The 25,047-nt window shown below is 34.0% G+C and overlaps 1 protein-coding gene across 6 annotated transcripts in view; it reads right to left on the bottom strand.

Moving 5' to 3' along the window:
* The window catches only part of LOC131150592 (helicase and polymerase-containing protein TEBICHI), a 42,970-nt gene extending 18,136 nt beyond the window's left edge, over positions 1–24,834 (bottom strand). For all 6 annotated transcript variants that reach the window (XM_058101409.1, XM_058101411.1, XM_058101412.1 and 3 more), the window contains exons 1-19: positions 24,631–24,834; positions 23,884–24,326; positions 23,504–23,717; positions 22,494–23,393; positions 21,232–21,296; positions 19,628–19,733; positions 19,089–19,289; positions 18,733–18,933; positions 17,620–17,781; positions 17,300–17,539; positions 16,757–16,969; positions 16,162–16,512; positions 13,126–13,278; positions 7,684–7,905; positions 6,606–6,824; positions 6,335–6,452; positions 4,101–5,287; positions 3,680–3,877; positions 1,384–1,643 (exon numbers count right to left, since the gene is read on the bottom strand). In XM_058101409.1, the coding sequence (XP_057957392.1) occupies positions 1,384–1,643; positions 3,680–3,877; positions 4,101–5,287; positions 6,335–6,452; positions 6,606–6,824; positions 7,684–7,905; positions 13,126–13,278; positions 16,162–16,512; positions 16,757–16,969; positions 17,300–17,539; positions 17,620–17,781; positions 18,733–18,933; positions 19,089–19,289; positions 19,628–19,733; positions 21,232–21,296; positions 22,494–23,393; positions 23,504–23,717; positions 23,884–24,326; positions 24,631–24,666 (5,489 nt within the window). In that variant the 5' untranslated portion in view covers positions 24,667–24,834. The remainder of the gene's footprint in view (positions 1–1,383; positions 1,644–3,679; positions 3,878–4,100; positions 5,288–6,334; positions 6,453–6,605; positions 6,825–7,683; positions 7,906–13,125; positions 13,279–16,161; positions 16,513–16,756; positions 16,970–17,299; positions 17,540–17,619; positions 17,782–18,732; positions 18,934–19,088; positions 19,290–19,627; positions 19,734–21,231; positions 21,297–22,493; positions 23,394–23,503; positions 23,718–23,883; positions 24,327–24,630) is intronic.
* Between the last annotated feature and the right edge of the window lie 213 nt (positions 24,835–25,047).

The following is a 25,047-nucleotide window of genomic DNA, read 5'->3' as shown; positions in this document are numbered from 1 at the left end:
GTTTAGACAAGTTCAATTAAACATACACACACCCACATACATAAGCATATAGAATTAATCAAATTCTGAATTCGTTTACCCAAAATCTCTCTCGCTCTTATTTAATATTTATGAATGAATCAAACTCTTATGCAGTCAAATAAATTTTAATTGAAGCAAATCATCTCTAGCTATTATTTTATATTTGTACGACTTCTAATAATAATAATAATAACAACAACAACAATAATCACCATTAAACCCTCTTATACATACATACATACATATGAGTGTATATAACTATATATGTAACACTAATATCACCAATTCAACTATCAGTTTGACTCACCAATCCAACCAGTTTGACCAATCCAGTGGCTTTATTGATTTGGTCAAACTGGTCAACCCAGTGGCTTTATCGGACTGGTAACCAGTTCGGATTCTTAAAACAATGCTATGAACATAAGCCAAGATACTGAAAAGCCTATTTACAAGCTTGTTCACAGCCTCATATACAAGCCTATTCATGAGCCCAGGAATAAGCTTAGCACAATAAAATCAGGTTCAAGCTTGGCTTATTAACCATGATTAGTGAGCTTGATAAATCTTTTTATTGATACCAGCTCCAAGCCGCTTTCAAGCAACCCCAGCTCACTGGCAGCTCTATTCATAGGAACATCAATCAAATGAATATGCAACGTGGCTTATGGAATATAATTCCTTACCAATATCTCAGGTAAGTGCTGCTTATCTTTGTAAAGGCAGGTGGTACCTGCTTTTCCAAGTACCCACCTCAACGGTAGTGTGATATCAAATTTGTAAGGTCAGCAAATATAATATTCAACAAGAGGATTCCATATCTAAACATAGATGCCATTAGAAATTATTCTCTTTCATAGATGCCAAAAACTGCAACAAAAGTCTTTTACGTAAAGGGGATTATGGAATCAATAATACAATCAATTTATGTTTACTGCTAAATCATGATTCAAATTTACCACTAAACCATGGATACGTGATAAAAGAACCAATCATATAGAACAAAGAACATTGGTCTAGGATACGAACATGGCTAAAGCACCACCATGGCTTACATTCATATTGGCCTGTGTAATAAAATGTTTACGGGACAGCATCATTTGATAATCCATAAGTTTACATACAAAGTTCCAACTGTTTGTTTCATGGAAGAAAATATGCTTACTGAATCCTAAAGCAGAAACTGGTTTCCACTTTAAAATGGTCTTTTTCTGTTGACCAATTGAATTATTTTTCTTCACTATGGAAAACCCAAACACAAGGGGGAAAATATTAGAAAATATTTTTTCACAGGTCATTTTCTTTTGAACAAAGTCTTCATGTGAAACCATTTTAAGAAAGGGAAAAAAAAGTTCATTTTAATACCTTAAAGAATCCAAGCAATGCTTGTCAGTGCTTGGATGTTGTTTTCCTTTATTACACCCTTCGGGCATGGGCAGCTTCAAGTGTCCATAGAGTACATTTGCAATATCCGCAGCTGTATACAATGAAAATGTCATGCCAGCTAGGTTATAAGCTTCCTTCTCCAGACACTTGAGCTTTTTCCCCAAGACATGCCGTGCCTGAAGGCAGCCATCCATGTCAACACCTATTCCCCAAACCTCCATGTCTGCAAGAACGTTGACCTGCAACATAAAAAATAACTGTCAACTATAATAAAACCAAGAAAATTAACTAATATGAATTAAAAAGTAGAATTATCGGCAATATTGTTTTCAGGAATGAAAGATATACATAGCATTTCCATACTCCCCAGACCTGTTCTTGAATCTTGAGCACTTAACTTGATACATGATGAGTGTTTAAAAATAAAGACCAGCCACAAGATAATATGCACCTAAAAATATTTCTACTCAGACATCAAAGATTAGCATGTAGGTAAGAAAGACATCTCTATCCAAACAGAAAACAGTTGGATCTGAGCCTTTGTTGAGTTTGTATGTGGAAGGCTGTTAAAAATCACGGTCCTACATTTGATCTATGAAAGGGTGGGTAGAATCAGATCGTAGGATCAGATAAGAGGATCAAAAGATTCTACTAACAATATAAAATAAATAATAAAAAAGAATTTACAAGTTATTTTTCATAAATTTTAATATCATAACCTAAAAAATTGACTGCTAAGTGTTCAAGACTAGGAAACTAACAAGTAGCTCATAAGGGCAGGGCCCCATGTAACAAAGACATCAAGGGTTCAAAATTGTTGCAGTCTTAACCTGGGGCTTATATGAAAAGGAATAAATACTTAAGGACAGGGAAAAACAGAAAATAAAAGAAAAGAAAAACATATTGTTTTAACACAAATAAGTCAGCAAACAACTAAATAACATGAACATATAAAATACATTTAAAAATTAGCAAACACATAACAAAAGCTAACCTACCAAGCTAGCTCATTAACATTAGTGTTAGCATTCAAACCACTCTTTGGTCCATAAATATCATCGAGATCATCATAGACGACATCATCAACCTGATCACTAAAAGCATTATCAAGATCATCATTATTATCATCCAATGCACTAGTATATTAAATATCTAAGCATATACTCAACCTAAATGTTGATGTTTGAAGTTTGAACCACTTTATGAACATCAATCTAAAAAAAAATTCAGGTGAAAAAAATTTAAATATTAGATAAACTAATTTACATTCTAAGTTGTCCAATCCTTGAACAAGCTGTACATGACAACTACTAAGAATCCAGTACAAGTAATTCAGTTAAAAAAAAAATTAATCTATACTACTTAATAAGGAGATTACCCTTATGAGTGGATGTTCAAGTGAATTACCAACAGCTATTTTATTCACTGATAACTTCTCATAACCACTCAACTTCCCTAATGATCAATTGCCAAATGCTCTCTTAATAAGTTACAAATTAAACTAAATTATAATTTTTACACTAAAAGCTATATTATGTCAAGTTATAATTTTCAATTATGTTGCACGATGAAGAAACAAAATATCCAAAAAGTAAAAGTTGCCGAGATGAGAATGCCTAGATGGATGAGCGGTATAACACTGAAAGATAAATTAAGAAATGAACATATTCGCAGTAAGTTAGGCATGACTCCAATAGAAGATAAGGGAGGGGTGACTTAGACGATTTAGGCACTTGCAACATAAGCCACATAGTGCACCAGTGAGAAAGAGTGAGTTAGTTACTGTGAGAGTGGGGAGGAATAGAAGGGGTATAAAATAACTTGAAATGAGATAGTGAGTAAGGATTTAATAGCCTTGAATTAATCGCATAAATTGGCATAAAAGGATTCATTTAGTCTACCCCACCTAATGAGACTTAAGGCTTGGTTTGTTTGGGTTTGGGTTTTTGTGTTTGAATAAAAATAAAAAATTTAAAATACGCACAGAGTGCATGCAAAGGACTAGTATATTCTGTAAGATCATATAATCCTACCACGATCCCACTTATCGTACTCCAATTCTACAAATTTGTGATCCTACAACAGGAGCATTTTGGTAAAGTGGAAATCCGACAATCCAGATCATGATTTTAACAATTGATCTAAAGAACTCCTGTAATTTATACCTACAATGAGACCAATCAATTACATAACGCAATTTTATTGGCAAGACTTGCAGAATGGTCCAGATTCAGTACTATGAGAACTTCAAAATGTGGAACAGAGAAGCCCTTACCAAAGGTATTTCAATGCTCATAAGTGCTTCAACAAGTTCTTCAGAAACAAGTAACTTCCAAAGAACAGAACATAGGGCTCGAATCTGAGCAACCCGACGGCAACAACCATTGTGTGCAGCTTTTCGCATCTGATTCCTCCACCTACCAGACCGGTGAGCAGCCGCTGCAGCTTCACCCGATAATCTCTTCTTAACTTCCTAAATCATTATATTATTGTTAGAGCTGCAGAGAGAAAAGTAAACAAAAAATATCAAATATTTTCATATTTACAACAACAAAAAACCAAGCCTGAAGTCCCACTAGGTGGGTTTGGCCATATGAATCCTTTTCCACCAATTTACAAATATTTTCATATTTGGATCACTAAAAACAATATTTACCTTAAATTCTCACATTTGTTATGTTCGTATTTAGATTTACCTTCTCAAGATTTGGACATGAACTTCTCTCTTCATCAGGCCAAAGGATCCACGCAACAATGCACATGTCAATCACACCTTGCAAAGAAATTGGTGGCAAGATAAAATATAGGTTGTCCACAAGCTCAAGACCCATATTTCTCGCTGCATGATTCAGGCCACCAAATCTCTGAATGGAAACAGCAGGAATTTTAAACACCTGAATCGGAATCTTTAAATTCCAAGTAAATTTCTTGACATCCTTTTTAACCATTATCCTCCCAATTCTATTCCACCTACGATTAGCTGTCTCCAACAAATGGTTTGAACTAAGGTCATTCTTTTTATCACTGGATGAAGTTATGGGTAAATAATCATCTTTTTTGGTGTGAGACCACAGCAGATCTTTAGGAAGATTGACATAATATACAGGTGAATTTTCCCAGCAGATGGCTATGCCATGTAATTCGAAGGGGGCAGCAGAGTTCAGTCCAGATTGTTTGTTAAAGTGAATGTCAAAGTAGAAATTTTGGGTAGACTCCCACAAATCCAAAAATGAATCAAATCCACCAGGAATATTTGCTGCATTCATTGGACCCTTGTTGTGTGTTCTGTCCTTTTTGTCAGGAGACACATTTTCTCTGCCCGACAGTTCCTGCATAGTTTTCTCAGCTCCATTAGCAAGAGACCCATCACAAACCTTGTTTCCATTTCCATAATTTCCTAAAACAGAAATAGTCTCCACATTTTTAGTGTGATCATCAGCAGGATCAAGTGCATCACCAACGGCTGGATTTCCATCACCAGAATTACATTGCATAACTGCACTTGAGCTTACTTCTGCCGAAGTCCCTAATCTAATGTCAGATATTTTTGTTGGTTTTTTTCCTTCAATATCTGGTGCAATGTTGTCATAATTCTCACATCCTTCTATAGATGGCTTAGCTAAAACAGGCTCTTTGTGTTTTATACCAACAAAGCTACTAGTTGTGTCATCACCCGACGAGTTAGTTGCACCTTCGTGCCCAGTGGAATTTCCCGCAGAAGTAGCTAATAAGGGTCGAGAGAATTGGGGAACATTAAGTCCAAGTGATTTAAAAGCTGAGAAAGCAGCAACCCTTGCCTCTTCAGCTTTATCAAGGACAATTTTGCGTGCACCATTCTTGATCTTCTTGGCTATTCCAAATTGCATATGCCGCTGTGCCGATTCTTCCAGGAACATTTAAATGAATGGAAAAATTAGACGACTTGATGCAAAAAGAGACAAATTTAACACTAAACTGCAAGAAAACAGCAAATTTGCAATAACTCAATTGGATGAAAATCCAAAAAACGCCTATGTAAAAACAGCACCTCTACTCCAAAATCCCACTGAGGCAAAATTAAATGTTTCAAATAGCTGACTAGAAAATCAGAGATTTTATTTTTATGCCATCCACTTTTGCCAATATACAGTACAATTTTCAATGAATATTAATATCCAGCAGAAGCATCAAACAGACATACACTACACAAGGTTAAGTCTCATTTCATTGCCATAAGGACTTAATATAGATCAGTATATAACTTTGGTTCAAATCATCCTTCTTGAGTTCTAAGAAAACCCATAGAGTGTGCATAACAATAACCAAGGAAAAAACTATTTTTGTATAAAAGGGAGTTTTAATTGGATATTTCTTGCAAGAAAACTTCAAAAAAATTTACAAGTTCAATCCAACACGAGCCTCAGTAAAGGAAAATAGTGCAAGAACAAATCTGAAGACCTCGGAAAAAAGATACCCCAGAATCTCAGGTCAGCTCACAAAAAAGTTAAGGATAGAATTAAAATAACGTGCAATCATAGTACAGTCATAATCAAATTAGAAACACTAGGCACCAAGAATTCAGTACCCACAGGCCACTGAACTATGCATGTTAAGTCAATGTGCCACCAGACTTTTAATTGGCTCAATATAGCCATTAGCCTATTATTTGTTTAGTTTTGTCTCCAAACTAACCCAAATTGGGCTGGGTTCTTCGACATATCAAATAAGTGCTTCTTGCAACCCAATGTGGTGCAAGCTCAACCACCACATGGGCTGCATAACAAGTGCACGTATAGCATGCCCAAATACCCAACCCAGTTTATTTTAATTTGGACACAAACCAAACAATAATGTCTACACAAAGTGGGTAAGTTGATCAGACATGCATAGATCCTATGGATACTTAACCCCACTACACAAAAACTCTGAATAATTCCTACAAAATGTTTACCATGTGCAGCCCATGATGAAGATTCAAAAAGAGCTTTGACTATTTCAGGAATAGCTGCTTCAGCAATTGCTAGAGGTGTGCGCAAGCCAGCTTTATAAAGTGCTCTTGCTCGAGAACCCTAAAATACAATAACAGGGGCAAACAAACAAAAACAATAACAGGTACTCAATATGGTTCATCATAACTGTTCAATGAAGTCACTGGCAGTTTTCCACCAAACATCAACAGCTCATTAATTTTCAAAGGTAATCAGAAATTGACTTTATTTCACCTTGACATATGGAATAGTAGTAAGCTCTACGACCTCTGGTCTCACTCCAAATGAAACACGGTTTTGGAACTTAGCAACCAAGCCTTCGAGATCATGCCATCCAAGCCTCTCACAAAACACAGAAACCATCGATGCAAACCTTCCAGCATTCTCTTGTAGGGCTTGAACCATGCCTCTAGCCACTTTAAATGCCTCACAAACCTCAACAACAGGTGCTTCCTTCATCCCAATATTAGAAAAAACATATTTATCAAGCAAACTGAGGCAAGCACAATCCATGTATCACATAATCACAGTGGAAGCAAACTGAACATAAATAAAAACACAAAAGCAACATGCAGTGCAAAAGGCTCTCATACAAGACCTGGGTCTAGGGAGGGGGTAACCCTTGACCTAATGCTGAAGGTGCAGCACTCGAATATGAAAGTTACTGGTTCAAGTACATAAAACAGGAAAAACATAAACAGGTTATCAAAATAGTAAATTTCGGTAAATTCACCTAAATTTTGGCCAAATTTTCAAATTTTGGGAGGCATTAAAACAGAAACATCATACAATTTCTTTCTTGAAATTTTTTGGCTGAATTTTAAGTTTTTAAATATAATTTAATAATTTTATAAATAAAAAATTTTGGAGCTTTTCATTTTGGTTCTAAATTATTCATCATCATCTATTCAAAATTTTCCAAAGTTTCACAGATAATTTGCATAATTTACTGTAAGTTTCCTTTGCTTCTTTAAATCAAAATCAAAATCTGTTCCAAACTCAAATTTTCAGTCAAATTTTCTATAAATTGAGACTTCTAAATTCCCCTCAACATCAAAATTTAAGTCCTTGCACGTAATTGGACTATTTCTTGAGGATGAACTACAGGGGAAAAGACTGGACAAGCTAAATGGAGGGCTCCCAAATGCTGTAACATGTAGAAACAAGAAACAAGCTTAAATGTACACAAATACTACACATAACCAAATGTCTGCACATGCAGATTAACAGACACTTACAATTTCAAATTTAGAGAATGGAAAGAAAAAGAAAGATAGGTTAATGTTCATATCTCATGTCATAAGAAAGTCACCTGAACTAGTCTCGACAAAATGAGAGCAACATAAAATCGTTTACACACTCGAATTGAGTGCTCAATGGAAAGCATAATATTATTTGTGATCCTGTGTCGGTTGTCAAGCCTGTTAAGAAATCCCCGCTTGTTGTCCCCGGATCTATTTGAACTGCACAATGGTGCACCGTGGGCCATGCGCATCAAGAACGGTTCAACAACTCCAACTCGATTGCCAACTGACTGCATATCAATAAATTCAACGCAATGTAACTAGTCTATATATCCATAGCACAACAATAACAATAACAACAAGAAGCCTTAAGTCCCACTAGGTGGGGTCGGCTACATGAATCCTTTTTTGCCAATTCCCCCGATCAAGAGTGTTTTCCTCTATTAGATTAAGAGCTATTAAATCCTTCCTCACTACCTCATTCCAAGTTATTTTAGGCCTACTCCAACCCCTTTCCATGTCAGAAACAATAACTAACTCACTCCTTCTCATAGGTGCTCTACTAGGCCTGCGTTTCAAATGCTCAAACCATGTAAACCGCCCCTCCCTCATCTTGTCTTCAATCAGTGCTATGCCTAAATTATTGCAAATATTCTTGTTTCTTACTTTATCTTTTAATGTTATACCACTCATCCACCTTAACATTTGCATTTCAGCAACTTTTACTTTTTGTACACGTTATTTCTTAGTTGCCCAACATTCTGAACCATAAAGCATAGTGGCCTTATGGCCATCTATAAAACTTTCCTTTTAATTTTAAGATTATTCTACAATCACACAACACATATTTTGTCTTATTCCTACGTATCCTAAACCCTTTAGACTCTAATGTGCCTCTCCAAAATTCTAGCTTAGAATCCACTCCACTCCTACTATCATCAGTCAACACATTATCATCTGCAAACAACATACACCAAAGGATTTCATTTTGGATAGTTCCATTAAGCTCATCAATCACTAAGGTAAAAAGATAAGGACTCAAATTAGAACCTTGAGGTACATCCATTGTGATTGGAGAATCTCTAGATTCCCCTCCTATAGTCCTAGCACTAGTCACAACTCTATTAAACATATCCTTAATGACCTCAGTATGTCTACTATATACCCTTTTCTTTTCTAAGACCCACTAAAGAACTTCCCTAGGTACTCTAAAGAACTTCCCTACGTATTCTATCATATACTTTCTCTATGTCAATAAAAACCATATGCAAGTCCCTCTTCTTTTCCTTAAACTTTTCCATTAAACTTCTTAAATGATAAATAGTTTTTGTTATTGATCTCCCAAGCATAAAACCAAATTGATTTTATAAAATCCTCATTTCTAGTCTTCTTCTATGTTCAATTAGCCTTACCCATAATTTCATTGTATTGCTCATAATCTTGATTCTATGATAGTTATTACAGTTTTGAATATCACCTTTGCTTTTGTATAAAGGTACTAACGTACTTTTTCTCCATTCTTTTGGCATTTTTTTGGTTTTTATAATAATGTTGAATAGATTAGTTAACCAAATATTTCCTTTATCCCCTGATCATTTCCAAACTTCAATGGTATTTTATTTGGTCTTATAGACTTCCCACTTTTCATCTTTTTTAATGTCATCTTAATTTCAAGGACTCTAATTTTGCGAATAAATTTCCTATTTTTAGTCTTCCCCTCATTTGTTACTTCCAAGTTCAATATTTCATTTTGGTTTTCATTATCTTTGCCACCTCTCTTTTATGTCTTCTTCTCTAATTAAGACATTATCATTCTCATCCTTTATACATTTTACATCACCTAAATTTTTGCATTTTCTTTTTCTAGCTCTAGCAAGTTTATAAATGTCTTTTTCTCCTTCTTTTTGTATCTATTCTAGTTTATAAAGTATCGTAAGCTCTATGTTTAGCTTCACTAATAGTCTTTTTTGCATTTTTTTTTTTTTCTCGCCTCTTTTATATTTTTCAAGATTTTCTATATTTCTACAATTTTTCATTATTTTATACTAATTGCTTTTTGTCTTAAGGTATTTTACAACTTCTTGATCCTACCACTTTCTTTACTACCTGAGTATCTTCCTATGGACTCACCTAAAACCTCTTTTGTCTATCCTTACAATAGAATTAGACATTTTATTCAAAACAGTATTTGCTTCTCTTACCCCTTACTATCCAATCAAATACTATTACTATCTCCCTTCAAGCTCCACCATCTAGTCCTCTTGTGTTGATTTATGTTACTCTTTCTCTTCCATTCTTTAATATGTATATCTAATACTAGGACTCTATGCTACATCGCCAAACTTTCACCACAGATAACTTTACAATCCTTACAAGACAGATAATCTTCATTCCAAGTTAAGAAATCTATTTGGCTTTTATTATGCCCACTCTTGAAAGTTATTAAGTGGTCTTCTCTTTTTATACAGCAAGTATTCAATATACCCAAATCATAAGATACAGCAAAATCTAAGATTGTATCACTGGCTCCATATCTCTGGCTTCCATGTATCCTCTCATTACCTATATTATCCTTTTTAATGTGTCCATTCAAACCAACTCCTATGAATGTCTTTTCAAACATTATCATCCTTTGTAAAATACTATCCATATCTTCCCAAAATTGTCTTTTAAGATTTTCTACTAAGCCTATTTAGGGAAGCATACAAACTAATGATGTTCACTACCTCTAGGCCTGGAGAAATCTTGATTTTAATGATCCTATCCTCTATTCTTAACATCTACTACATTACCTTTTAGGTCTTTTCCGACAATAATTCCCACCTCATTTTTATGTTTCTCTTTTCCAGTGTACCAAAGTTAAAATCTTGGTTTTTCAATTTGTCTAGTTTTCTATCCTACCCATTTCATCTCCTAAAAGCATATCAAGTAAATTTTCCTTCTAAACATTATTTCCACTATTTCCACACTTTTGCTCGTAAGAATCCCTATATTCCAACTCGCTAATCTAATCTTAGTTTCTTGTGCTAACTTACTAGCCCTCTCCCTTCTATGCCGATCCAGTCTACTCCCTTGATCTAGGTAAATTTGGCAAGAATCCATGATAATAAGATATGACAAAATTTTATACTAACTACCAGTTATTTAACACAACCCTGCACCTTTATCTGGGCTTGGGACCGATTATGTGTACAAAAGATAATTTGTGTTACACAAGTGAAGCACACATTTGGGTTTTTTTTTAAAGGAAACTTATTTTGCATAGACAATTTTATGATCACACCCTACGACCAATAGAAACCACACAAACAACACAATGCATTTAAAAAATTTAAAGCATACAATTTTGGATGTGAACCCAAGCTAGACTAAAAAAAAAATCATGCAATTGTACTTTTTGAAAAAATTTGTATACTCCAAGATTTGCAAATGGAAAACACAAAAATTCATATATTAAGCCTACAAATTATAAACACAAGATCTACACTACAAACCAACTATTGGAAAAATAACAATAATAATAATAATAATAAAAATAACAAGATTTCACAGTGGCTGAAACTAAAAGGTAATGACAATCCACTGAAAATACTATAGTAAGTACCCCTTGGAGCCGGAAATTTGATGTTGCCAACAAAAAATCAATCAAAGAATATTGAAGCAATGAGGAATTGCAAGAATTCCTCAATCTAAATTTAAGATTCAAATTCAGGATTGGCGATAGAGTTGAGTAATATATGGTGCTGACATAGCCTCTCATTAGACTCACGCCTCCTCACACATTACCTTGATCAAAGTTGGATGTCCTTTTCAACACAATATTGAGCTAAAATGTGCAATCTTACGTATTTTAGATCGAAATTCTATAAACTCAATCCTTTGGAAGAACTCTAAATTTAACGTTTCTAGAGAGACGAAGATACGTAAATGCCAAAAAAAAAAAAATGAGGATTTGATTTCTGTACTTCCAAGAAAATAAAATTTAGGAAGTGGGAGTATGTAACTCAAGATTTCATATTAGACAAGTCGGATGATGAAGAAAAGAAGAGAGGAGAGAGAGAGAGAGAAGCTCTGCAAGATAACAAAGACACTTGTAAAAGAAACCACCTTGAAGTACACCAGAACTATGGAGAGAAGGAAGAGAACAGAGGGCGGCAGGCAGAGTCCAAGATGTCAAATTTCTCTGCTTTTACGGCGAACGACAGCCAAACCCAAACGAAAACTCATACAAGAACATTGATGAAACATCAAAAGAAATCAAGAAACTGGAATCGCGACCAAAAATTTTGCAGGTAAATTTCTGAAGTAGTCTAAATTTTTCAGTTACAGAAACTGCAGCCCTTGAGGATGCGTTCTTTGATGAAAGAAGAATCAACATTCCCTTCAAGAATATTTGTTTAGGTGTTCAGTTGACCATATTCAAAGAATTGTTGCCATCTCTCTACAGAGACTGCCCACAAATGGGTGCTGTAGTGGAAGCAACAAGAGGATAATATCGAGTCCTCATTGTCGCTGCCAAGATCAGTGGTTTTCCTGCCAGCAAATGGCGAAGATGTCTAGGTCGATAGAACGACCTCTTCACAGCATTGTGGAAGGCAACAGCATGTGCAATCAACAGGCAGGTACTGAGGCAGAGGAGGGTCAAGAGGTTCTTGGAGGATCTTGCGTGACATCAACGATACGCCCACCAATTGATGGCTATTTGATTTCGAATTCAACTCTAAACTTTCAGTTGGAACTTGGAAAACATGAAGGAAAGGACAGAAAAATATCCATAGTACACCAAAATTAATCAGATTAAAAGGCAGATCAAAAAACTAAACTAGCCTATGAACCTATGATATCAATCTACAAAAATTGGTAACAAAACATGGGCATATATCCAAAAAAAACTAAGTAAATTTTCCATTATTAAGCTGCAAATGTTACCAAACTACAATAACAGTATAACACACCATAAACCAAATTCAAAATTTTGAAACAAGGTAAGCTTAAGAAATCACCCAAGGTGCAACATCTCAAACCTTTCAAGAAGCCCTCTAAATTGGGCACTTCAAATGCAATATTCATAAAAAATAACAATAAATATTAAAATATTAATATAAATAGTTTTAAAAACTATAAAATTACAAAATTATATTAAATATCAATTTTAGTTTATTAATTAGCCTAAATGATTAATGAATTATTCAGATAAATGCAAATAGAGCTTCAAAAATAGAGAAATAACGAAAATTCAAAAACCTCTTGGCAAGGAAAATGGAAAATGGCATAAAACTTAAAGTGTGGCTCAATAGATTACTTATACATAGGTGACAATCATTACAAACTTAAACTTATCAAGTATTTTTTGCATTTCATATATTGCATTCAACGCCCAGAATGTTCCAAAATAAGCCAAAGGAAAAATGCTCAAAACCATTCACATGTGCAAGTTACCTACTCACTCTAAGAACTGCAAATGAACTCTAAAGAATCAAAAGCGTAGCAATGCATGATTAGGAATTTACCTGATCAATGGCAGACAAACCCACAAACCTTTCATAATATAACTCCCAATCTGGTTCCATGTCAACATTAATGGGAGTTACTAGGTAAACCAAGTGAAGATCAGACGCAAGCACAAAACCTTCTCTGGCTCTTGAAAGATCATCCAGCACAATCTAGCAAAAACCAAACAAAAAATAATAATTTAGTCCAACTCAGCAAAACCCTACTCCCTACCCAACAGACTTGGGTTTCAAAACACATATTCATAAAGATTAACCAAAATTAGATAATATTATATTTATCAAATATATTTTAGATAAGTTAAATGTTTGAACCCAAAAAACAATCATTTGGCTAAAAAAAACAAACTAGCAGTATATATATGAATAGTGTAAATCAATTTGCAACAAAAACTATTGTTATCTTTTAAAAATTAACAAAATATTTCTACAAAAACAAAATTCAAGAAAAATAAGATAGAATTATAGTTAGAAAATTCAATTTAGTATAAGTTCATTTAATAGTATTATAAATACTAACAGCTTGTTTCGTTCGGCAAAATAGCTATTCATTGGAATAACATGGAATATAGTTTAAATTTTTGGAATTAAGGGAATAGTTATTCCTTATATATTCGTAACTATTTCATTCAACATGTAATAAGAAAAGAATAGACATTCCCATGATGATTTGGGAATAGTTAGCCCTTGTCTATTCCTTATTATGGACTCATAAAATATTTCACATTGTTATTTGTCTTATAGTAACAACATAATTTATTGTATATTTAATTGTAATCAACCTACTAAAACTAATCTAATCTTGGGAACAGGAATTCTGCAGACCAAACGTAACCAAAATAAAAATATAACTCATAATTATATATGTAAATTCTTCTGACGTTGTCTAAAATTATTTGAAGAATTAAAAAATAGATAATAATATTCTTCTGGAAATTAAATTTTAAAATAAAATCATAGACCTAGAAGTTCTCCCAAATAATTTATTTGAAATATACAAAAAAAACTCGTGAATTGATCGTCAAATAAACAAAAATAATAATTATAAATATTTTAGGTATCGAAGCACAATTTAAAATTTGAAATAAACTTACTAATAATTTCATTAGAAGAAGTAATATATTAAAATTTTTTATAAGATAAAAAATAATAAAAATATTATTTATTAAATTTCTCATCTATAATGATATATAAATATTAAATTTTACATTTCGTGTGATCTTAAATAGAGCATTCCTATCAAGAAAAACATAATCTTCTATAAATAACTTTAGATATCAATTTTTAATTTTTATAAATTAAATTATGAGAATATATCATTAATACTAAACTAAATTAAGAATAAAAAATATATTTTACATAATATTATTTACATGCAATCATGAGCAAGAACATGACACATTTAGTAGTACTAGTCAATACATCACAATCACATGCATTGCACCTCATTGTATGTAATAAAAAATTTTAGATATATTTTCAAAAAGATTTAATAACATATATGTCGTAATTTACTTTACAAATATTAAAGTGTGAATGTTGAAAGTTATTTATAAAATTTAATACTTTATTTAAAAATCATAAAAACAAACATCGACATGAGATGCTGTTACAATACCATGTAAATATAGGGACATGAAAAACCTTAAAAAATATAAGATACGATATGACACAAATACTCTAGCTAAAATTATGATAAATATTAAATTTTAATATTTTCATAACATTATAGATAAAAAAAATTAATAAGCAGATCTTTCATTATTTTTTATTTTATAGAAACCTTAATATATGACTTCTTCCCCCAAATATATTAATAACTTTATTACAATTTTTAAATGGTGATTGCTACCTAAAATCTTATTTATTGTTATTTTTTGTTTATTTAATGATCAATTAATGAGTTTTAAAAAAAATTTAATAAATTTAATTTTTTTTTTTTGGAGGGTACTTCTAGGTCTACAGTTCCATTTCTAAAATTTATCTTTTAGACCATTATTTATCTAAATGATCTTAGACACTTTACAATAATTCTAGAAGACATCGAATGAATTTACCTAATTTACTTTGGCATGTACATTTTATTTAACATTTATATCAGTTTTTTAGGTCCAAATCTTGACCTATTCAAAATAAAATATATGGATTTACAAATGTAATTTTATCTAATTTTGATTGAATTTATTTTCTTTTAGAAATGTTTTGTATTTATTTTAAAAAATAAGATATTTTTGCTACAAAGGATTTACTTTATTCATACTTTTATTAATTTATTATAGTATAGATATAGATATAGATATAGATATAGATATCAATATATAATGTTAGTTTGTTTTATTTTTCAACTAAATGGAAGATTTTTCTTTAAGTTCAAACATTAACTTTTAGACATAAATGGAAGATTTTTTCTTTTAGTTTAAACGTTAACTTTTAGAATTACTTCTTTTAAGATTATTTGGCCTTACTTTTGAGAGATAAAAATTGTCAATTTCCATACATATATATAGTATAGAAATTTCCTTTTTTTAAGAATGTTGGTCTTATAAAAATTTACTTCTTAAAATAAAGATACTTCTGTCCACAAACTAATTTACAATTACATCTTTTAGGATTTCTTAGTCTTTCTTTTGAAAAATAAAGATATTCCTGTCCACTAAATGATTTACACTACTTATACTTTTATATATAGCATAGATAATATGATTATTAAACATATTTGTAACATAGTTTGTAGTAAACATATTCAGTTAATACAAATGAAATTCATAAATCAACTAAACATTATTTCTTATACAAATAAAGATAATTTGGACATAAATGGTTTAATAAAATGTTGCTGTAAGTTTAATTTCTCATGAAATTTTAAAATCCCTTGCAATGATATTTTGTTTGAATCAAGAATAAGAAAAACAAGCAAAGAAATTAAAAATAATGATTGAGTAGCATGCACTAATATCAAATAGTAAATTTATTATATAGAGAGGGAGAGAGAGAAGGAAATTTAAAAATACACAAAAAAAAACTGTAAAAATTTACTAGTGATTCCTCCGGGGAAAGAGAACTCCCAAAGGCTGCACGTCCAAGAGGTGTGGTGCTGTATAACTTGGTATCTTCATTCCATTCAAGAAATTTTCTATGGCATAACCATCGAAGAGAATCTTGTGCTGATTTGACTACATCTTGGAATGGCTTTGTAGAATTGAGAAGGGTGCACCTAACATATCGATGAATATCATTTGCAGTTTGAACAATTCCTCCAGCCACGACTTCTAAGATAGCATGAGTCATTCCATTCTTATCTTCAGAGAGACAAGAAAGCAACAACGGACAGCTCTCGTTAAGAAGCCCAATAATTCTTTTTAGCTCTTCTGGTTTGCAAACTAGTACCTGTTTAAGTGAAACATTCTAGATAAATGTTAAATAAATAAAAACCAGAGAAATGCCAACCTCAAATAGGATTGATAGAGAGAGAGCAAGAGAGTCAAATGGAAGCAACAAAACAAAGAGTTATTCAAACTGGTACAAAACAGCTACCAAATAACTATTGACGGATGAACATATGTGTCAAGGAAACAATTAAATCAGACAGAATAAAGAAGATTTGAGTTATAGACAGAACAGAAACACTCACACTTTCCCCTTTTGTATCTATTCCAGTTCGACCAGCCCGACCAGCCATTTGTTTGTACCTTGTACCATCAATAAAATCACGACCAATTCTGGGTTGTCTGAAAATGACCCTCCTTGCAGGCAAATTAACCCCAGCAGCTAAGGTAGATGTAGCAGTCAAGACACGTACAAGTCCTTTGCGATAGCATGTCTCAACAATCTCTCTTTCCTCAACCTGTGTTACATTTAAAATTAAATATATAAAAAAAGAACCTTTTAAAAGTTCAGTTGCTCATAAATATTAAATCAGAAAGAAAAAATAATATGCGTGGCTCATATACATCAAACAAATAGGCAAACTCCTAGGAGCAAAGTTGAATTTGATATAGAATAAAACCACACGTGAATAAATCCATGCACACGAAGAACAAACTGCAACCACAGTATAAATTAGAATAAGATATTAAGAAACTAAAAAGGTCCTATATGCACTCAAGCCAGAAGATTTAATTACTAAACCAGCAAGACATGATGGTACCAGAAGATATAGACGAAAAATTCATACCGTGAGGCCGGCATGGTGATAGGCAACACCACAAGAAAGAGTTTCTTCTAATATAGGATCCAATCCCGCAGGACACTTTCTTAAGGCATCTATAGCTGAATTGGTATCAATAAACTCACACTTATCCTCACGCATATTGACAGAAAATTTGGTCAGGAATCTCGAAATATGTCTTGCAGTTGATTCACATCCTTTTCGACTAGGGCAAAAGAGTAGAACTGAATGGCCATCTTGAACAACCTGCAGTTCACTAGTCATAATTGATATAATTTCAATGTCAAGCAGAGCTACATTCATAACAGAAAGCAAAGAGTCCCTACTTCATTGCACAGTTCCACAATGTGATCGGGATCTTTACCACCAAGATCAGCTGCTTTAGAGATTGTCCTAACAATTTCCATTCTTTTGTTATAAATGACATTACCAACTTTAATGTATTCTTCTAATGGCACAGGTCGGAAATCTGTTTGGTATAATGCTGCCTGCATTCAAATTAATGTAAATTAAGTAAAATAATTTTCACATACACAAGAAGGAACAGTCCAGCCCATATAAAGTAGGATAAAAGTAACCCAGAGGATTCCAACAGATTAAAAATAAATCCTACAACAGAATCACAACTAAGAATGCAAACCTTACACTAACACCACATATTTGAAATTAACCAATAACATCTTCTCAGACAATAAGACAAGTATATTGTCGAGGCTGATGGATCATTGGGTCTCACTTCTGTAGCAGCATTGCACGCCCTTTATTGCCCCTTCGTAGTTTTTGGCGCCAATTTTACTGGGGTCTAATGGAAAGGCATTCAACATTTGATCAGCCCAACCATTTTACCCATCATTCTCAACAGCAAGTCCAGAGGCCAGACATTTTGTGCTCCCAGAAAGTAAGAAGCAAAAGGCATCAAATTTTGTTTCGAGAAATGGGCAAAAGACACCAACCTCCCCCGAGGTTTGATAAAAAGCCATGGACCTTCCTAGATATTTCAAAAATTTTACAGACCTCCCCTAAAGTTTGACAAAAAGACGCAGACCTCCCTTAAGGTTCCAAAAATCACAAACCTCCTTGACATTGATTTTTGGGACACTTATACCCCTCTATATTTTCCAGAGATAAGGGAGGTCTGCATCTTTTAGGCAAACCTTCAGGGAAGCCTGTGGAATTTTTGAACCCTCAAGGTAGGTCAGTGTCTTTTTCCCAACCTCATAGGAGGTCCCTGCGATTTTTGAAATCTCATGGAGGTCCTCGTCTTTTCATCAAACCTTAGGGCAGTTCAGTGTCTTTTCCTATATTAAAATGATATGAGGGTTGCAGACATCAATATCCTCACTCTTTATCAAGTAGACGCTGGTGACATTTGCAAGTCTTTTCCAAAACTTATATATTTACTTGGCAAGAACATGCAGTGATCTTTTATCTATACTTACTTGAAGCCAGTCAGCAACAGCTTGCACATTTGGCATGGTTGCACTCATTCCAACAATTTGTAAACCTTGGGCAGGGTCAGTCTTACCACTGCTTGTACCTGAACTTTCTCCACTATATGAATCAGCATTGCCTTCACCAGTTGCATAACGAAGCTTTGTCAACATTAATTCTAAAAGATAACCTCTACTCTGATCACCAACCTGTCTAGAATCAATAAATGTTAAGCATGCAGGCCAATGAAATGAATCCAAATTCATAAGCCTAAGAAAGAGATATAAGATAATTTAAGGAGCAAAAGGGAAAATATATAGAAACCCACCAAAAAAAACAACATAGATGACTAGAAGATAAATACCATGTGCAATTCATCTATCACAATGATTCCAATTTCTGAGAGACGACCCTCTTCCAACAATCTATTAATTAAAGAGTTTGCCTTCTCTATTGTGCAGACAACTACAGAAGTATCTTTAGGTAGTGTTCCACCCCCTTGATTTCCATAATAGCTACGAACATGCTTCCCTATTGGTTCCAGAAGTATCTCAAGGTGCTCTGCCTGCACCAAGTAAGTAGATGAAATAAATATACATGCATACGTAGCATTCATACATACAGATATTTTTTTTTTGGCAACAAAAACGCCTAGATCTTCAGCCCCACTAGTCCCCTGAATATATGCAAACTCCAGTCCACAACTATGGGAAAATCTTGAACCTTTTCTAGACCATTGGGCACGGACCTTTTGTAAGGAGTGAGTGAGAAGATTGATTTCAGTATCTGTGTTTCCCAATTGCCCTTGACCATTGAACCCACCTCAGAGGTATGTAAGTCATGCATGCAGAGACATACAGAATAGAAACTTTTTAGTTTTCAAGAGAATAAATAATAAAGCACCTTTTCTGTGCAGATGGATACATATGGAAGAACAAGTAGTGCCATTTTTCCAGTTGACAAGACTCGCCGCAGCATTAAAATTTCAGCAACAAAACTTTTACCAGCACTGCAATGAAAGAAACAAAAATAAGCAACTGTATATTCCTTGTAAACACAGAAAGAGTCAACAGTGACAAAATCAACGTTTTCTGTACTATACAAGGGCCAAGGACATTGCAGCTACAACAGAAAGCCTGTAATATACGACAAATACAATTGAATTGTGTTCAGATTGCTCAAATTAAATATAAATAAATATATATATATATATATATATATATATAGCAATCCAGAAGCAAAAACTTCTAGTTGAACAAGAAGCGTAACAGAAAAAAAAATTATTTAATGCCTAAGCAAGGATTTGCTGAGTAAATAGTTACAAGCCCCATACCATGATAAGTTTGCTCAAGACATTGTCCTTAACAGTCTTATGCATTGGCTTCAGTGGCAAAATATTTATTCCCACAATCTACAACAACCTAAATGAGAAGAAGGCGATGAAGTGAACCACCAAGAACAATTTTTTTCAGTTTCTTTCAGCAGACTATATTTAGAGATGGCTTCAAAGCATATAGTAATTTCAGAATTTTAAAAACCAGCGGATGAAGAAGTATAAAATGGAAAAGGTAGAATGGACAAGCATCATTGAATACAAGAGAGTAAGGTTACTTTTAATTTGCAGAATTAAATAGGCTGAGAATGAAATGGTCATTGTCAAGGAATTCAAATAGCTTACAATAGAGAATCTGCTCTCATTAATAAAACAAATGATCTTGCAAAAATAATTATTAATCCATTAGATGGATAGATAAATGACTATTCCCATATTTCATCATGGGGATGCCCATCCATATCATACTCTATGTTGAATGGAACTACACAAATTTTTGCATAAGTGACTTTTTGATAAATTATTATATCTGTATTCCATTCCCACCATATTTCATTGTGTGAACCAAGCATAATCTATTTGGTATCACATGTAACTCTGCATGATAAAATTTGGGGAGAGATGCAGAATGAAAACATATTTGGAAATTCCTTTCTCTGGTATAACAGAAAAATAGATTCTAAAATCTTTTTAGGGCCATGAAGAGAAAATTTGGAGTGATGGAAATCCACAATTCAGACAAAAATAATCTGGTTCTTTTAGGGGCCACATAGTGATGGTGACATTGAGGGTACCCCACTCAATAAGTTCCCACTTTCTGTCATAAAGAATGTGAGATCATCCCGCCATGCAAGTTTTATCCCCTAAGGAATAGGAACAACTAAAGGAAAAGGCAGTCCCTTGGGGACGCATGCCATTCCAAACACCGAATACGGAATGGTGATTCCACTCCCCACCCAACCCAGGGAAACCAAACACAGTACTAATCTAAAGACAAAGGAATAAACTTTTCTTTCTTATCTCAGTTTTTCAATATACTCTCTTCCTAGAATGTCTTTTCACTCAATTTGAAACTGATGTCAGAATATTCTACATGGAAACATAGTATCAGATACTGAAAACATCAAACTTATAATAAATTTGACATGAATTTCAACTTTATTAATGAGAGTACCTAGTAGATGCACAGTATACAAGATTCCTTCTATGTAAGACACCATCAACCTGGAGGCAGTCAACCTGTAAAATGGAAATTTTGCATTCTTAGTGCATTAATCTAAAGAGGATAACATATTCAAAACCACAAAACACAACAACAATATTTCTGTGATACTAATATATGAAGCCATAAAATGGCAACGACATACTTGGATCACCCACAAACAAAAAAAAAAGAAACAAATAAAAAAAATAAAGATTGAAGAAAACAAAAACAAAAATAAAGAAAAATAAAGTAAAAAAAAAAAGGTAAGTATTACCTCAAAGCAGAATATAATGAAAATAGATATGTAGCAAAAATTAAAATAAAGGCAGAAGCCATATCTAAATCAACTACTTTACCGACAAATAAAATTCAAGAGAATGACCACCCCATTAATCAGCTTGATGACAAAGGAAATGGAAGAATGGCAATAAAACCCCAAATACTCAAAACAAATCATATTTTGCACAGAAAATGTGAGTAAATCTCATTAGAAAAAGAGGACAGAATGTAAAAACACCATGCTAAGAAAATTAATACATCTTGCTCAATTATATTCAATATATGAGATTGGAAAATTTTCCACATAAGCTTCAGTTCTCATAGAAGATGTATAGATGCATACCTCTGAAAAAGTGCATGAATATTTTATCAAACAAATATCAGTTAAAGTCATGGGCATCTAATAACAGTATGCAATTTTTTACCAAAAAAGATTAAAGCAAAAGATTAAAGTGTAGCCTAGATCAAATTAACACGGTCAATAAATTTCTTTCTAAGACATTCCTTCCGTGGATAGAAGTAAAAATAATTCAGAAGAGAACTACCGAAGAACCAATTAAGGGATTTCAACCCAACTTTGCCCTTAACCTGACTATTATGGCCTAATCTCATCTAATTTGGAAAAAGTGTGGCAGGTTGACCATCAAAAACAGGTTGACTGGAAAAACTAAAAGTGCAAATGTCTAAGGATCATTTTGCATAAGATAACTAGTAAAAGATTAAGAATAACATTAAACAAAAAGAGCATGCCTGATCCTAAACCTGCCATGAATCCCACAGGAATTTAAATCCTGAAACCAAAACCCATAGAGCCTAACTAGACAAGACCCGGACAAAGCCAAGCAAGTGAGAGGCATGGCTGATTACCTCAAGTAACCGTAGACATTGATGTACATAATCCATTCACAAAATAACAAGGTTTACACAGCAAGTTTCATTCAAAAGTTCAATACCTGCCAAGGATACAGTTTTGAAATTCCACTCTTTCTATATATACTGCATACTTCAGAAGGAAGCCAATTGCTAAGGTCTAGACGGTCTCTTGGTGGAGGAAAACTTGAGGGAGTGCTCGCTTCATTATATGCATGACTAGCAATGACATTCCTGTTTTCCATACCCGGGGCATCGGGTGTGATGCTACCACTGTCTTCCCTCAATACATGCACTTTTTCCCTTTTAGTCACAGCATGAATAGAAGGCATATCTTTTACTTTATGTTCACCATTCATCTGAGCATTCCCACTAGTCAGGTGGTCAGCCACCCATAAACCTTTATGATTTACAGAACCACATTCAATTTGCTTATTGCCTCTATCTCTCATTGCTTTCGTCTCATCTGCAGAACACTCATATGGAGTATTTTGATCAAAGCTTTTGTCATCTAATGAGAAGTCAAAATGCTTCACAGGCAGTGGTGACGCTTCCACGCCTGAAGTTTTCCCATGCTTCCCCAATGACTTTGAGGAAGCAACCATTTCCATATGCAGGATTCTGCTCTCACCTTCATCTTGCAGTTCTTTTGTATTATTATCACAACTTCCACATCTCAAATTGTGCGAGTTATTTCGCTCATATTGGATCTTTGCAGTGTTGAATTTTTCCGAACTTAGAACACAAAAATCATCTGTTGGACCTAATAAACCATCGGCAACTTGAATTGCTTCATTCCAAAATGCTTCTCCGGGTGAAAATATGGAGCTTCCACGCATTGACTTGGGTGTTTCACTAGCATGGGCATTAACATTCAATGATGCAGGTGTATGGCATTCAATCATGTTAACAGTGGAGTTAGGCATGTTATTGCATTTTCTCAAGCTTGCTTGATGCTCAATGACATTGCTCCCCACCATAACCTTTAAAAATAAAATAAAATAAACAAATAAAAATAAAATAAAATAAACAAACTACACATCCAAATTAAAAGAGTCAGATTATAGGTTAAAGTGTTTTAACTTAAAATTACCTCTCTAGAACAGCTGAAAACTGCTTTTCCAGTTTCAACTATGAAACCAGACCGTATTCCTTCAGGAATATTCTCCTTAGGGCAAGTGATTACTCCTTCGATCTTAAACTGATCATGGTCAGAAATACAATGTCTGCTGTTGGATGTCATATCATCAACTAACACTGATTGGCTATCATTTCCCTTACGTGAACTTTGGCTTGTTTGAAGTTCACTGCATATAAGAGGACACACAATAATATAGCCAAAAAAAAAAAAAAAACCTTACTTCAATCGTCAGAAACAAAATCATGCCACTTATGAAGAAAGTGTAATTGTAATGACGATCAAAGACGTTAAATTTTTTATTTAAATCAAATTTTATTAATGAGGGGCACTACCTACAATATAACGATAAAAAGTCTGCTGCAAATTGCTTTAGTTCAGAGTTTTCTGCACCCTGCGCAGAAAGAGAGCAACCTTTACTGGTACCTTCAACTGAAAGATCACTAGCCTTGTATCGGCATGATTCCTTTTGAGCCTCACCTGATAACTCAAAGGTTTGACAACTCCCTTGGGCCAATAATGGGGCATGTTGATCGACGTATTTGGACAAATTAATCTCCGATGCCAAATTTCTTTTGACGGTATCTTGCGTAGTCGACGGACCATGGCCTGCATGCGAAGGCTTTAATGTGCGTTCATCGTCTTGGGATGCCACCAAATAGTTATCCAAAGTACCTTTGGCTCTCGGAGACACTTCCACTGCGGTTCTTGCATCTTTCTCTCCTCTGCCCGACTTCAATCCAGGCGATTGAGCCTTCCTTTTCTTGGCTCCAAAAAACTGAGCAAAGAGAAACAAATGGCAAAACCAAGCAATGAATTAAGGTCATAAATGAACGCCTTCATTTTTATTTAAGAAATTATCTTTCCACTAAAAGAAAAAGAAAATCTAATTTCGGGAACTCCGTTGCTTGCGACACCAGAAAAAATCAATTCATGGTTCATAATCGCAGGGACAACAGGAATGTAAAATGGTTTAGAGAAAGGAGGGGGCGTGCATGCGAAGTGAAAGCTACAGAGCGAACGTAATCCAGGGTTTTGAAAGGCAGAGAGAGAGAGAGAGAGAGATGGGAGATGAACAACACCTGATCAATACGCCCCCGAGGAGAACCAGACGCCATGATCGGCGCAGAGTGTGGGGCTATGCACGAACCCTAGGCCGCGGCTATTTGCGCCTTGCGGAGTTCCGGGAGGCTCCCGGGCTCGAACACGGCGTCGCACATGAGTTTAAATCCGAAAGATGACCGCCAAGAAGAAGTTTAGACTGCAGATGCACTTTGGGAGCGATGCGTGAATTTTTCGACTTTGGGCTGGGGCCCTCGAGCGGGACCGCGCGTACAATAAAAGGCTGTGTTCTGTCCGGTTCAGCAAAATATTTTTCTCCGATTTCTCCCTCTCATTTTTCCACAAAAACGCTACAACTAGGGCAAGTTTCGACCAATTAAATAATTTTTTTTAAATCATTAGTATCAATTAAAAAATAAAATAAAAATCAGCAAGTA

Source organism: Malania oleifera, chromosome 3, assembly GCF_029873635.1.
Source record: "Malania oleifera isolate guangnan ecotype guangnan chromosome 3, ASM2987363v1, whole genome shotgun sequence".
In the NCBI taxonomy this organism is placed as follows: Eukaryota; Viridiplantae; Streptophyta; class Magnoliopsida; order Santalales; family Ximeniaceae; genus Malania; species Malania oleifera.
Note: the sequence above shows the minus strand (reverse complement) of the source record. Positions and strands in the feature narration are given on the sequence as shown.